Here is a 15216-nt window from a genome sequence, read left to right as displayed (position 1 = left end):
AATACTAACATAGGACACGCTTAGGTTTGTCGATCACTCCATTTACTCAAGCAGCATATTTCCAGTCACACATTTTCCCCTTACAAAATGCTTAACAAATGCATTAACTAGTCAAAGATTACAATTCTGAGAAAGCACTTGGGGGCAGATTTATACTTTTTGCTGCAAACCTGTATTAGCGCAGATTTTGCAGCAAAAAGTATAGCGCTGGCTAGCAACATTCCTAGATGCCGTTCGGGTGCCATATTTAAGGAATGGCGCTAGCCGGCACTAAGGCCCTGTTCGCGTCCTTCGAAAGGATGCAAACTGGGCCTTGGAGGCGTAGGGGGAACCGGGGCTTGTGCACCAAATTATGGTGCTACACTGTTTCGAGGCAAATAAATTGCCTCTAAGCAGTGTAGCACCATTTTCTGGCACACAAGCCCCATGGACATGGCCCCTGTCTTAGTAAAGACAGAAGCCATGCCCACCACCTCAATGATCATGCCCAGGGGACTGATGTCCCCTGGGCATGGCCATTGGGGCCAGCGCCGTACAGGGGACCCCCAAGTCAGAGCCACCGAGCGGCATTGGATAGAAAAAAAAAATACCTACCTGGACTTACCTTCGAATGTATCCCCCATCCGTGGATGACCTCCTGATGTGGGTAGGGGTGGGTGGGGCTGTCCCTGGGGACAGGAAAGGGCACCTGTGGGCAATTTCCATGGTCTATGACCATGGAAATCTGCCTCAAGGTCCCCTTACGCCTGCCCATACCCTATCATTAAATAATGGTGCTAAACAGGCTTAGCGTCATTATTTAAGGCCCTCTTCCTCCTGTGCGTGATATTTGCACAGGAGGATAAATAAGGCACTAGGGCCTTTGATAGGTGAACACCTATCTTGCATCTCATTGACGCAAGGTAGTTTTCCACAGGCAAAACATGTTGTTAACTCCAATATTTTGCCGCTAGCATGTCCAGCTGCAAAATATAAATATGGAGTTAAATTTGCGTTGGATTTGCGTAAAAATAAAAAGACCCAAATCCGGCACAAACAGAGTATAAATATGGGCTTACGTTTTTAAACAGAAATTCTATTAACAAGTATTCCTAAAGTAGGCATGGTAGAATGTGGTTGGTAGTTATTTTCTAGCCTAGTGCAATGTTATTTCACCTCTGTAGGTTTGCATTATGATCTCACATAGTATATCCTATGAAATTCTATATGGGAATTGTGTCGTTTGTTTGCTAAGACCACTGGTTTGCCCGAAACCTAACTCATTGGTTACTAAACCAAGGCCCATATGTACTAACACATTTTCTCATAGACACAGAATTGAAAAAAAAACATTTTGTACTTCATGCTCCAAATCCCTTGCATAAAAAAAGTTATAACTATGCAATTACAAGTTACATCCCGTGGCACATTCTACGCATAGCTAAGTACTGAAACCTTTACTTGAAATTTCCTGGCAAGGACAGCAACTCTGCTGGCTATGCAAGCCAATATGTATAGTTCAATTAGGTTATCTCCACAGTTTAGATGTGTAATTAACTCTTAAATAAACATTTTCTCAATAAACTATAATCAGCCAATTCATCACAACTCTTCAATGGATTTAGTAACTTTGAGTTCAATTATGAAAAACTTTAAAATCGTAACTCAGTGGCTACTACTGGGCCTGCAAAATTACTGTAATATGAAAATACATTTTAAGTGAGGGTAAGCTTCATGAACTCTACATAAGGCACCAAATTAAACCCAGGAAAATCACCCCTGTGCTAAGGTTTTAACTGGTGGCTTACATGTAATATAGCAATGGACCCAAAATATTGGCTGAGATGTGCCTGAGAAATAGTCCATAACCAGTGGTGACTTCAGTGTTTGGCACATATGGTTTCCAGTGTTAATTCTTATTATATAGGCGATTGTTATATATTGACTGTGTACATCATGCAGTAGATGTCACATTATGTTACATGATCTAATAAATCTACAGTAGAAATATATTTGTTTATGTTGGCATTTGTCTTGTCCTGCAACATCCGCTTCTGCTGTGAAACTAAATGGTAGAATGGGAAAAGAGACAATATCACCCATGCTGATGATAGCTTTGTCATTGAGCTGCAATTATGCTGACTCCCCCTACCACCTCTGATGGAGCCTGCCAGAGGTGAGTGGAGGTGGCAGAAGGCTAGTCATAAACCAAATTTGTCCCCTGCCACTGCAGAACTGGTAACTCCAGGAGCCCCACTGCTGTAATCCATCCCAACTTCAAATTAATGTCTGCAAATCGCTTTGGGCCTATCACTCAGGTGGGTGGCAGAAGGATCTAAGAGTTACTAAAGCACAAATACTAGTGCATCATCTGGCAGCACAGATGAACCAACCGAATGGATCCATTTTTTAAATGAGACTACCTACTAATTTGTTGGCCATGAAAGGGTGCAGAACTATGAGGAGATCTTCAAGTTAAAGCCAAAATGACTACCTCAAACATTTTTTTCTCGCCTTCAGATGTAAATATGTTAACTCTATTCGACACCTCAGACTAGATAATAACCAAGAGTATCTCTTCAATGAAAAATAGTCTCTTCTGAGGTGAGGACTGTGACAAATACAATAATAATCAATTATATGTTAGGGGCAACATTAATGAGTGATGGAAATGTAACTTTCTTACTTATCTCTCCAGTAGTTGTGACCCCAGTGCCCACAAACATCTTCAATCCCAGCCTTCAGATGATCTAAAAACTGTGAAGAAATATGTAAGTCAATTAATAGGTCATCTAGATGATTAGCCGCCACATTACACTACAGACCAATTCTAAATCCATTGCCTTGAACCAATGGGTCATGTCCAAATATTATGTCCAGCCGGTTCTGAAGGGAGGACCTGTGGGACTATGACCACAATCTCCACTTACGGTCCAGGGAGCATTGCAGAAAGTCATGCCTGATTGGCCCTGGGTTTGGAGGAAATGAGTTAATGGCAAGTTGGGGTGGGTGAAGTTGTATATATCTTTACTAGTAATGCACATATTACGATTGGGTTTTCTGCTTGAAAGTTGTACCTGATTTCTGCCCTTATATACAAACGTCACATGAGATACCTGCTCATTCCATTACCCAGTCATGTGCTCAAATGTCATGCTAAAGGCATACCCTTCGGTTCCTAAGTCTTGCAGTGAATTGGTCAAACTATTTGGCAATTTACCCTGGGTCTAATTACATGTGGGCAGTCCGGGTCCCTGACCTATGCCGAAATGAGACAGACAGAGGGTGCGCACAAGGGGTAAAGTGACCAGGTTATTTTGCATTGCTATTTCTAGACAACTTAATTTGTACATAGAAACGTGCTGGTGCTCAAAGCCCTCCTCTTTAACATGCAGCTGCTGCAATTGAATGTGGTAACACGGAATACTGAGGCAGCGTAATCCTGAAGCCATCTCATTTAAAACCACTCCGTGCCCCTTCAGGTCACTCTTGCAGCTTTCTACTTTCTCCCATTGTCACGCTTTTTTGTTTTTCTCTTCCTCCGTCTTTCTCATATGTCTCTTTTGCTCGCAGCAGATGCTTAAGGCAGAAGACTAAGCGCCAACCCTCAAAAATAGGTGCCGGTGCTCAGCACCGGAAACAACAAGCACAAATTAAGCACTGGTGCTCGGGGCATTTTAAGGCAACATAGGGATTGTTTTTTTAATTAGATAAACTAAAACGTTAATCTAATTTGTGAAGGGGTGTTATGGTAGTCTATGGATATTTATTTCTTTTCAGCTAGTGAAAAAACGTAATTAGTCACTGAAAACACTTCTTTTGAACGAACATTATGGTTAAAACTCAAACCTACAAAACACGTTCTTTACCCTGTAATAAGTAAATGTGTAACCATTACATTCACCTAAAGCTAGCTCGAAAGATGGCCTTTCACCGTTAATAAACATCTGCGAGGTAATCTAGCACTAGTCACCAGTCAGTAGCTCCACAGGTCGCTTGTCTGTCACAAACAGCTGTTACTGCAGCCTTGATTTCATTACAGGACCGGAGACTACTATTATACAATAAACCTTTTATTGATGCCACACATTAGATGAAGTTAACGTTTTAGTTTATCTAATGAAAAAAATACCCCTTTGTTGCATTAAAATGCCCCCAGCACTGTTTGGAAATAGCAATGCAAAATAACCTGGTCACTTTACCCTTTGTGCGCACCCTCTGTCTGTCCCATTTTGGCATAGGTCAGGGACTCGGACTACCCAGATGTAATTAGACCCAGGGTAAATATATCATTAAGAAAACATTTCTGTGTAGAATATTTAACACCAAATAACTCCATGTCTCTAAGCATTTTCCTCTTTTATACACTGCACCTACACAGTTAAGTATGCCACTTACTTGTCCTGATGTTTGTGTAATAGTCATCTAACTGTTTCTTTTCAGGTTTTAACTTAATCAGGGTCGACTTAATAAGGTAAGTGTACTTTCTTTTGTTCATCCCCAGAAAACAGTCATGGAACATTTAGTAACCAACATGGGTACTATGGCGTTGCTTTTCAATGTAAAACAATTGCTGGATCATCTAATGTTGGTTTTGGAATCAGGACACAAGGGTGGGCAAAAGTACATTATAAAAAAATCTACATATCACTTGGAAATATTTTGTTAAATAGAAGTTGCAGTTCCTTCTCAGATGACTAAATAATGTTTGTAATTATAGAAAAGAGACATTCCACCAAAGAATGTTCAGTTCAAGGGACGTTATGGCTACTGTTCAAAACATAAAAACCTGTTTACCAGTTATCTTGGGCAATACTACATTAACTCCCCTTGTGTAACGTTCATCTCTTCTTACATGATTTCACAGATGACATCAAAAATGGCATCAGTGATAAAATCAGTGAAGCTGCTGTGGCAATGGTGAACCCAGCATGTGGTCATGCTGAAAGCCTGGTGGTGCACCAAGAATAGACATAAATAGCCACAGTAAGTACAGTAAGCTGTGGGGAAGAGTTGTGAAGCACAGGGCTTGAGTGTATTGCCAATAGCCGCAGCACTGATCGGTCATGCACAGTGGGCTCTGGCCCCAGGGCATGGACCCTGAAGATGCCCTCTACGTGGCCACCATTATTCCAAAATGTGATGCCCCTGCCTGATACTTGGTGCAGATAATGACTTTTTGCCATGGCCTAGGCTTGGCTAGCACCTTACCTACAAAACCTCAAGCACATGGCCTTCGTCCATGCATAGCAACCTAACTAGGGTCCAGTGCTTATGGGGTTTGGGCCAAGAGCAGCTAGCAACTGTATCCATTGTATTGTTTTTCCCAGAGCCCACAACCTCACTGTGGCAGCAACAGCTATTGTGCATGGCCAAAGGACAGACTTAGTTGTGTCCTACTGCATGCAAGGTTCATGTAAGAATAGGGCCTGATTGCAATAAAGATATTATGGTTTTGTTGAAATTGCATTGAGAATTTTGACTAATAAAAGGCAATGGTAACGTTTAGCAGAGGACTCTTATCAACTACATGCGTGAATGTGCATATCCACTAATTAGGTGAAAGAAAGTAAATTAGATTGAGAATAGACCTTCTATTGAACGAAATCTATTTGCCATATGAACTATGTCATATCTGCCAAAGTCTTTAATTCCTTTGAAATATTAGTTTTGAAACTATTGCTTTATGGGCACTACAATCAGCTCTCCACAAAAATGAAATTTGAAGCACAGTGCTTTAAACTAAGTTCCAGTGTGTCTGGTTTGAAGCAGATCCACTCGGGTGGGGGGTGGTGGAGGCTCAGTTGGTGGTCGAGAGCAGCAACGTTTTAGAGCATGCTATCTCTTTTAAAACTCTTCTTCAACTTTGCTGTTAGACAAGTCCTGCACCTGAGATTAATTTTCATGGGGCTGCTTAAAATGGGCACGAGCCAAGCTTCATAAAGCCAAAAAGAGATGGGAGAAATGCTTCAACTAGTGTCTATCACTAGTAATTTTTCTGGGTAGCATTCCAGGCCATTGTGTTTATGTAAAATAGGCCAGTCTAGACATAGTCCTGCCATATGCAAGTCACACTTGATCCTGCGCCATATTATGATTGCTTTTGAAGAGGTTCAGACCCACAAGAACCACTGCTGTGACCTTTATGAGTGAAATATTTTTACTATTTTATTTTTGCTAAATAAACTTTTTTTCTTTTCCCTATACTTTTCCATTGGGAGACTCCAGAGTCAGGTGGATATATACCTACAGTGAAGTCTAGGCCAATTGAAAAAAAAAAAAAAAAACATTATGATGAACTAGTAAAAATATTTTTATGGTTGATTCTATGTAAATTAATTTTATATGTTTCTCTTAATTGTAGAACAAATAGAAAAAGTCTATCATACTATTAACATATTTAAATTAAATATTTAATGAAATTAAGTATGTTTAATTAACTTAAAATAACGTTGTGATGTTTAAATTGAAAAATAAATTCTCATGTGAAATAAAAAATTATTATGCACTGACAATTACTAAAAGTGATGCGCAGAATCGATTAAAAGTAGGTTAATTATATTCTAATACATGTCAACGTTACATTCATTAGAAATTGAAAAAATGTCAGAATATTTTATATTTAAATAATAAAGGTTTTATTTACATTTTTAACACTAAATTATAATAATTTATATCTAAAGCATTTTAAATATTGTATTTTATTATAACATTTCTTATGGGTTTTCTGTTTATTTCTAGTCCTTGTCTCTATTAGTTCCTATGAAATGGTGTATTGTATCAGTTGTTGACCATGTGTGGTGCTGGACGTACTACTGTTTCTTTTTCGCAATAGTAACTTGCATGGATAAATTTAGCTCCTTCCCTTTTTTAAGTAGGTGGAAACATGTACATTTACACTTTTGAGTGACTTGACACTTGGATTTTGGGAAAGGCCAAAAGTAGTAAAGTTAAAAAAATGTATGAGTAAATTACATGTGTAAATTACAAGTAAAAGTTAACTTTGTGAATAGACCAGCATGTGCTCTGTCACAAGGGAAGAAGAAAAGCAATAAACACATGATACAGTTCATAAATATTCATATGTGTAGCTCTAGGATTGCCCATCCTCGGTACATAAGGGTTGGATCTAAGCCAGGTTTTCAGGAGACCCATGTGTGATAAAATGTATGCAAAAGGGAATAATTTACATAGCAAGTGTAAGTCTTATTTTATTTGGAACATTTCACATGCATTTGCCCTTCCTGGGCCACTGTTGGATGCTCCTGGTCTCTTTAGTATACACTTAACTCTTTACTAATTTTGGGACCCAATGTTGCACCCAAGGAACATTTTCTCTTACACAGGTATGCAATAATTCCCATGATCAATTAGGTCAACTTGAGTGAACATTAACAAATGTAGTGTATTTGAAATGAAATATGTACACATATGTACAAATTGATGGTATTCAGTCCTTGGCCAGGCAAAAGATGCATTAATCTTAGTCAATGGAGTGCTCTTGGACAGGGTAGGCTCCATAGATTATTTTGGCATTCAGATCTCAAATAATTTTAATAGGGAAGACCAGATTAGCAAAAGCACCCTTCTCTTACACTATAGGTCGGGTGCCATCTTGCGCTTGTACAAAAGTACTAGTGTGAAAACTGTATCTCCGGCCCGCAAGATCTATCAGGAAAAAGCGCAAAACGCTGCTACTTATGGTGCAGAGGTGTGGAGCTACTGGAAAGCTCAAAAATTGTCTGTGAGAGAAAATGTTTTGCTAGAGCATTATTAGCTTGTCTAGTCAATACCCCTCTGGTTCCTATTTATTTTCACCTAGATCTTAATAGAATTTTATATATACTAGCATTAAAACCTTTGTTATATTGGGTAAGGATCTGGACTACTCCGTAACTCAGCATTTACAGAGATTCACTCTCTGATCTTGTGAAAAAGCCTAATACAGCCTCCATCACATGGCTCAAGTATGGGTCCAACTGGTTTCGTAAGTTGGATGTCTGGACCCACTGGGAGAACACCCATGACCTAAGGAAAGCCCAGATTAAATCTCTGAAGTCAGAATACTGGGCATATATTAGGGAGAACTATCTTCTTGATTCAACTCTTGGGCAGTTGACCAATCAATTGTTTTAATTAAAGTGGAATCCCTGTTTAAAGTCTTTCTTAGACATTATCCCTGAACCCCTTGGTAAGAGTTCATATATCTGCTTTCATTATGGGTGTTTGCTTTTAACGTCTTTCATTAGTAGTTGGAGGAAAACATCTGCATCAAATTTATGCCTGCCCTGAGCTGTAGCCCCAGAGTCGGCTGAACGTATTCTGTTTTTTTGGACAGCTTACGCGAACTCCTGAAGTAAGTGGATTCGCCCTATTTGCCGGAGTCTCGGCCTCAGACAGTATGCTACAGCTTTTAGGATTTTAAAAAGTGACACTTCTACTGTAATGGTGCAGGCAGTTAGTAAGTTTCTAGTTGCTGCATGGCACATACATACCCGTTTTTTAAAAGAATGTTAATCTCGATTTTGTAGAGATGGCTGTATTTTTTATTATATTTATGGTTAACAGTTATTTGAGCAAATATGCACAACTTGTGCTACATGCCTACGGTGATTGTTTTTTATTGCTGTTTGTATTTATATGACAGTTGTACATTTTTTTATATATATATATGGATTATTGTTCCTTTTAAATTTGCTTTGGTGGTTTTAGTGACTGAAAAAAATGTTTTGTTTGATGATGATGATTATATGTACAGATATATTGAAAAAAATGCCCGTATAACTCTGTTTATATGTTTTCACTTTTATTGATTGCATGGGTTTATGAGTGTGCTCCATTGTTCATCTGAGAGCAAAAACTAAAACACTGAAAAATAGAACTGAAATGACAGCAGATATGGAAACAAAACCTACCCGGTTGTGAATTTCGTCACTGACAGCGGCCTGCTTCTGGTTTGACCTTTTCACGTCAAGAAAATCCACTAGTGGGCGAATTGTTATACCCTGTTGAAAAAAAGTATAACTTAATATATTGTAGCTCGGTTTCAACATCAATCCGGGCTCACATTTTTGCTCACTTTCTAGCTCGTGCAGATGGGTTCAGTTCCTCAGATTCCCATTTCTAAGTATTTCCAAGTTGTCATTAAAAAATGAAAACAGAGGATGGGTAAAGGGAGCGGTGACGTAATTTCCGTATTATATTCAACTGCACAAATAGTGGGACAATTTACTTGCCAGTATTTGCAAAATAAGTACATGACCGAACAATTAAAAAACATTTTAAGAGTTCAGAAGCTGCACCTGTACCCCTGGGATGTATGAAGCCTAGCCCAAGCGCTGTTTGTACATAGATGTACTATATGTTTCATCACTGTCCATTCTCCGCATTAGCTGCATGTTTCTTTTTCATTTGGAGCTGGGTGAGGAGCTGATACAGTAGTGTTGTGCTTCCTTGGTAAAAATAGGGAGGCAGGTGTGTTTTAAACAAGTACATTCCAAAAGACACAAAGAGAAATGGTGAAGCTCTGAAATCGATGCCTATGCAGGAGTAAAACTAAGGTACTGCAAAAAGGTATTCACAAACCTGCAAGCAGTGACCTTTACCTCTGCTATCTTTTGTAGAAAAAGAACGCTAGCAACATGGTGGAAATCTTTACTCTCATGAGCCTTCGATTTAGGTGTAAATGTGGGAGGGACAAGGGGGAGTGGACGGAAAATGGGGAATACTTACTTAATGGGAAGGGTTTTTGTAAAAGTAAGAAGGAGTTTAGGGAGGGGGAAAAAAGAGTAAGCTCATTGCTACTGACAAGCTACATTTCTAAACCTGAATGTGGCAAATGCACACCAGCCCAGCCTTGGAGTAAGACAAGCATTGCTCATGGCCTTGCACAGGTACAGAAACAAACTCCCACAGAAAATAATGGAAACTGGGACCTGAAATAACACAATAGCACCACATACATACATTTGTGTGGGAATTTCTTTAGAATAAGTATATTTTAATTCATTAATAATTTAATGCATATTTCATTCAAAGAGTTATCGCACAGTAACGTATCTTATTAGTTCTAAATTATAGTAAGTATTTAGAAATACACCTTTTAAATTAATTTCCAACTATATGTTGCATTACAATATTTGTAATATTTATTTAAAGGATTATAAACTTTACTGTTTTCCCATGTACTTTCCCACTGGGAGATCTCACATTGGTGTGCAAATGAGGTCTATTGTTAAGAACCAATTGAAGGTGCTCCCTGACAGAAAGTGTGTTCTGGTCATACCACTGTTTGAAGAACTCTTGACTTAGCTTCAGATTCTTGTTGGCCTTCTTTATGTAATGGGCCGACTTGATTCTTAGCCCACGTACTTGGTCCATAACTTCCAGTGTTGGATTCCTGAGAAGTTTCTCTCACCCATATATCACAAAACATAAAGGATATTTTACAGTACACCCATTCAAAAACATTTTTTGTTCTGTAGTACCTCTACGTAGCCAAACAGCACGCATGATACCGAGAGGTCCCATTTATGCCACAGGGCTCTCTTGGCCCATGATAATGCCATTAGAGTCTTACTGAATTTTTCAACAAGCCCTTTAGTCTGGGGGATGTATTGAGAGGGAATCTTATAAGTAACCCCACACTCATCCCACATTTGCATCATGTGTGCTAACATGAAGTTTGTCCCCCGTCAGATACAATCACTGTAGGTAATCCTACTTGTTTAAAGATACTCAGTAGGTCCACAACCATCATGGGTAAAGTAACCTTCTTAGAGGTATGGCCTCATTGTACCTTGTGACATGGTGCACCACAACTGGGTGAACCTCTTCCCTGAAGCTGCAGGCATCCCCATCACTGGGAGTAGGAGGATGGGAGCCTTGCTCTGTACTCCTTAGTTACTGCTGGTCTACAAGGTCATGCAGAAGGGATGACACTCCTTCACTTTTATCTCCATCTGCGGCCAGTACAAGTGTGTGATGAACCTCGCAAAGGTTTGGGTCTGCATTGAATGTCCAACCAAGGGCATGTCATGAGGCAAGCCCAGTCGGAAGGCCGTAGCATTTGGGCACTATCAGCCTCCTGTATGTTTAATGTCCCTAGCTCACTACTGTATACAAGAATCCTACCAGTAAATCTTGTGGGACCCATTGGGGTCTCCAGTGGCATGTGTCTCAGCTGGTTGCTGAAGACCTTCTTGGTTGGCTGAAGTTATGTTTGTGCTGCAGGGACACAATATGCATCTAGCGGCCTCCTTGCAACTGCCCAGCTGACCAGCAACTGCTGGACCTGGCTAGACCTACCTAAGCCCTACTGTTGGCCTCTGCTGGAGTAAGTCCTGATCTCCAAGTGGTGCCCCCAGGTCCTGGACGCTTAATTGACATTAGGTGTTCTTTAATTTTTTTTAAATCTACTTTTTACTAAATTGGTGTGAGATTTGTCTTCTGTACCAGAGAGATAAGCACAGGTTAATATAGTAACTGTTGTGGTTCCCCCTGATAAGGATTGTGGTTGTTGCTTGAGAAACGTTTACCCCCCTAAATCAACAACCCAAATTTCTTATCCACTGATTGACAGTGACATAGTGCACAGAGTCCTCTGCCCAGGAAAACCTGACAGGAAAAAAGTAGAGACTATGAAGAAAATGCCCTCCTTTCTTACACTCTTATTTTTGGAACATGTGGGAGTGAGGTACAAGAAGAGTGATTTTTACAATAGAATGTTACTTGCTCAAGCTAGGAAGGCCAGATTAGTATCCAGGCACCTTGATGACACCTGGTTTAATCTGCATGTAAAAATGTAATATTATTACCAGAACAATGAACGCAGTTTGAATGAGGCAATAGGAGGTGTGTGATCTCTTACGATGAAAGCACTAGTGATCACACAAATCAAATTATGCTCAGCTAAAGGTACACACTGCTTAATCATAGATTTAGGGCCCCACTACTGCCTAGTTTCAGTTATTATTGTTTTTTTCTGGGCACTTTTTGATCTAGCCCAAATGCTACTTTAGCTGTTTCACCAGTCTTGTATAACCAAAAAATGCATAAATAAAAAAATCATACATATACATGGGAGTGCTTTGGTTCAGTTCTATTCATTCATTCATCAGTTGAAATGTCATTCACACTTTGCTTTTATCCACCACATCACATCCACCACAGCACACACCATGGTGAAGCCGCTCATGCCAATTCAGCCAATGACTTTCTCACACTGATGGCATAGTGCCTGATCACAAGTGCACATCTGACTAAACAGAAGTGTAGTTCAGTGACCGGCATGGTGGTCCTCAAATATAAACCAATGTTTTTAATCAGCTATATCATTTTTTATGATTATTTATTTAGACATCCACGTGTAGAGAAACAGTCTTCTACTGTAGCACTTCGTTTGAAACAAATTGTGTCCATACTTTGTGCTAACGAATCATAGATTCCCGTGCTTGGAATTAAAGCTCAAAAGCGTTTGTACGCCTACCTTTTAGGAATCGCCTGCACTTTTCTACCAAAATTATGAGCAATGATTTATTCATTTTTAAAAGTAATTATTTCTTTGCACTCATACAGCTGCTACCTTTCGGCGGCAGCATGCTTTTTGTTTTTTTATTTATTGTGTGGCATTTCTTTACACTGAATAAAAAAGAAAATATAACAAATATTGCACCAGCTTGCAAATGCCATATTTCTTGGCTAAGCCGATGCTTATTTAACATTGTGAGTAGACCATTTTTCGCTGCAGCGTCAAAACCTGCCTGGCCACAAAATCACTTGCCGAGACTGGCTACATTTTATTGGTACTCTGATCCTTATCTTTTATCTTTTGCTGATATTTAAATTTTCTGTCCAATAGGGGTTACGTGCTTTAACGTCAATGCGTTCTCCACAGTAAATGTATATTGAAGACGTAATTAATGCAGTAAATAACTACAGATGTAGAGCAATTGAATCCCATTATGTGGTAAAAGTGCACCACAGTGAAAACGGGGAGAGATAAACCGGTATATATCTGTGCAGGTGGAGGGTAGTGGTAGGCTTTAAACAATCTGAACGAATATGAAATATGTGACGTCACTTACTTTACACCAGTACTCAAATGAATGACTACCTCTCGATGAGAAAATCTAATATTAATTTAAACATTTATCCATCTCTTCGTGAGAGAACCATTTCAGGCCTGCCATTTTATTGCTCTGTGTGTTTCACTTTCCCCTTACTTCGAATATTAGCAAGTCCAAATTCCATTTGAATAAAATCACATAGATTGTTTGTCTTGAATATTACCACGACACTGAAATAATGTCACGATTCCCACTTTAGTGATTCCCCATGAAAAAGAGCCTCAATTAAAGAGGAATCATGCACCCTAGAGAACTGTGTTTATCAAACCACTTTTGCACTAAAGAGTTTTAAAAAACCCACAGGAATTTTGAGTACTGCTTATCAGTCAGAAAATCAATGTCTAAATGTTTACTCTCTCTAATGTTCTGTCTGAAGCACATTATGAGGACTCTACTTATGTTGTGTATCAGGAAAATTGAGCTAGAGGACCCGGATTCTGCAAACCGTATCCAAAAAATGTATCCATGTCTTAAAAGCTTATAATGTGACTTGCCACAACCTTCACATTTAGCACGCAAGAAAAATAAATAAAGACTCAAGGACTACAATGGCCTTTTCACTTGATGTTTTTAGTGGCTTGGAGTTTACCTCAATTAGTTTTTGAAGCAGCTACAATTGACCACTAGACAGGCACATTGTATTGCTATATCATGTTCAGTATTTCAAATACGGTCGATGTTCATTCCTCACACATACCAGATAGTATTAATTATTAGAACATTGGAATGTTGGGAGCTCCATTGCAGACAATGGAGTGTTCCAGCTTTTGGTAAAAGCCCAAGTGTCAACATTCCAATATTCTCTTTGTTCACAACAACAGCTGTGAACAAAGGCCTCAGGAAGCCCAGGGGATTTTAATCCCCTCGGGCTCCATGAGAACTTTGTTTAATTTATTAGAACATTGGAATGCTGGAGGCTCCATTGAAAACAATGGAGTGCTGCGGCTTTTACTGGCCGGTAAAAGCCCGCAGCGCCAACATTCCAATGTTCGCTTTGTTCACAGCAACAGCTGTGAACAAAGCCTCACGGAGTCCGAGGGGATTTAAATCCCCTCAGGCTCCGTGAACATTTCTTTTTTTTAATAGAACATTCTGCCCTGTGTGGCAGAATGTTCTAATAGCCTTAGAACCCACCGTAGCGGGCTCTACAGGCTATTAAAGTCCCTCTCCCTTGTTAAATGCCCTCGTCTTCGGCTCGAGCATTTTACGTGGGGAGCGGGCCTTTAATAGCCGGTAGAGCCCGCTACGGCGGGTTCTAAGGCTATATTAGAACATTCTTCCCTCTAGTGGCAGAATGTTGTAATGGCCTTGGAGCCCGGCAATTAAAAGCCTGCTCCCTTGTTAAAGTGTGAGCGGGCTTTTAATGGCCGGTAGAGCCAGATAGGGCGGGCTCTAAGGATATGATAATAAAATCCTTTGATTATGTAGCACTAAGATTGTAGGTTTTTCATATGTTGGATTTGTCAGTTGTTCTTGATTACTGTAAATTCAAGGAACCTGGGCCAAATTTAAGAAATTGTGGACATTCCAGTGGGCTTTTCCCTCCCTCTTTGCATCACTATAAGAGCAGTTTCTAAAGCCGCAGGTCCCTATTTATAAGGGAGATCTGCTGGAGGACGATAAGGCAGAAAGGATAGATGCTGCTGCACTCGCAGTTTTGGTCTGGCCATCCTTGTATAAGAAACCAAGGGATGCATGCCAGTGGCTCTGTTGTGCATTGGTTCCCATAAGCCACATGGTCAAGGTGACAGGGTCTTCTGTTGGCCAATAGGATCATTTTATTATGAAGAATACATGTTTTTCAATAGAGGTATGTGGTCATGTGCTTAATTAGAGCAGGTGATTGCCAAGGTTGCCCACCAGCACTCACCTTCGGAGACAGGCACTTATTTCTCCTTCTCAGGCATTATCTGAGAGAAAGTGAGGGAAAATCGAAGGCAAAAGAATGAGAAAAAGGAAGATTGGAAAAACTCACTAAGGGAGAAAGGAGGAACCTGCACAAGTGGGCTGAAGGGGAAAATGGTATTAGCTAGTGGATTAAAGAGAACTGAAGTGGATTGAAGATTACATATCTTTGGTATTTGGCGCACCAACATTAACTAGTGCTGGC

At 39.8% G+C, this 15216-nt stretch overlaps 1 protein-coding gene across 1 annotated transcript in view; it reads right to left on the bottom strand.

Moving 5' to 3' along the window:
* Nucleotides 1-15216, bottom strand: part of LOC138250056 (sodium/hydrogen exchanger 2-like) — a 720639-nt gene that overhangs the window by 199598 nt on the left and 505825 nt on the right. Inside the window, exons 6-7 of the mRNA XM_069204438.1 lie at nucleotides 8895-8984; nucleotides 2666-2736 (exon numbers count right to left, since the gene is read on the bottom strand). Of these exons, the coding sequence (XP_069060539.1) occupies nucleotides 2666-2736; nucleotides 8895-8984 (161 nt within the window). The remainder of the gene's footprint in view (nucleotides 1-2665; nucleotides 2737-8894; nucleotides 8985-15216) is intronic.

This window comes from Pleurodeles waltl, chromosome 8 (assembly GCF_031143425.1).
Source record: "Pleurodeles waltl isolate 20211129_DDA chromosome 8, aPleWal1.hap1.20221129, whole genome shotgun sequence".
In the NCBI taxonomy this organism is placed as follows: domain Eukaryota; kingdom Metazoa; phylum Chordata; class Amphibia; order Caudata; family Salamandridae; genus Pleurodeles; species Pleurodeles waltl.
This window is presented reverse-complemented; position numbering and strand designations above follow the sequence as displayed.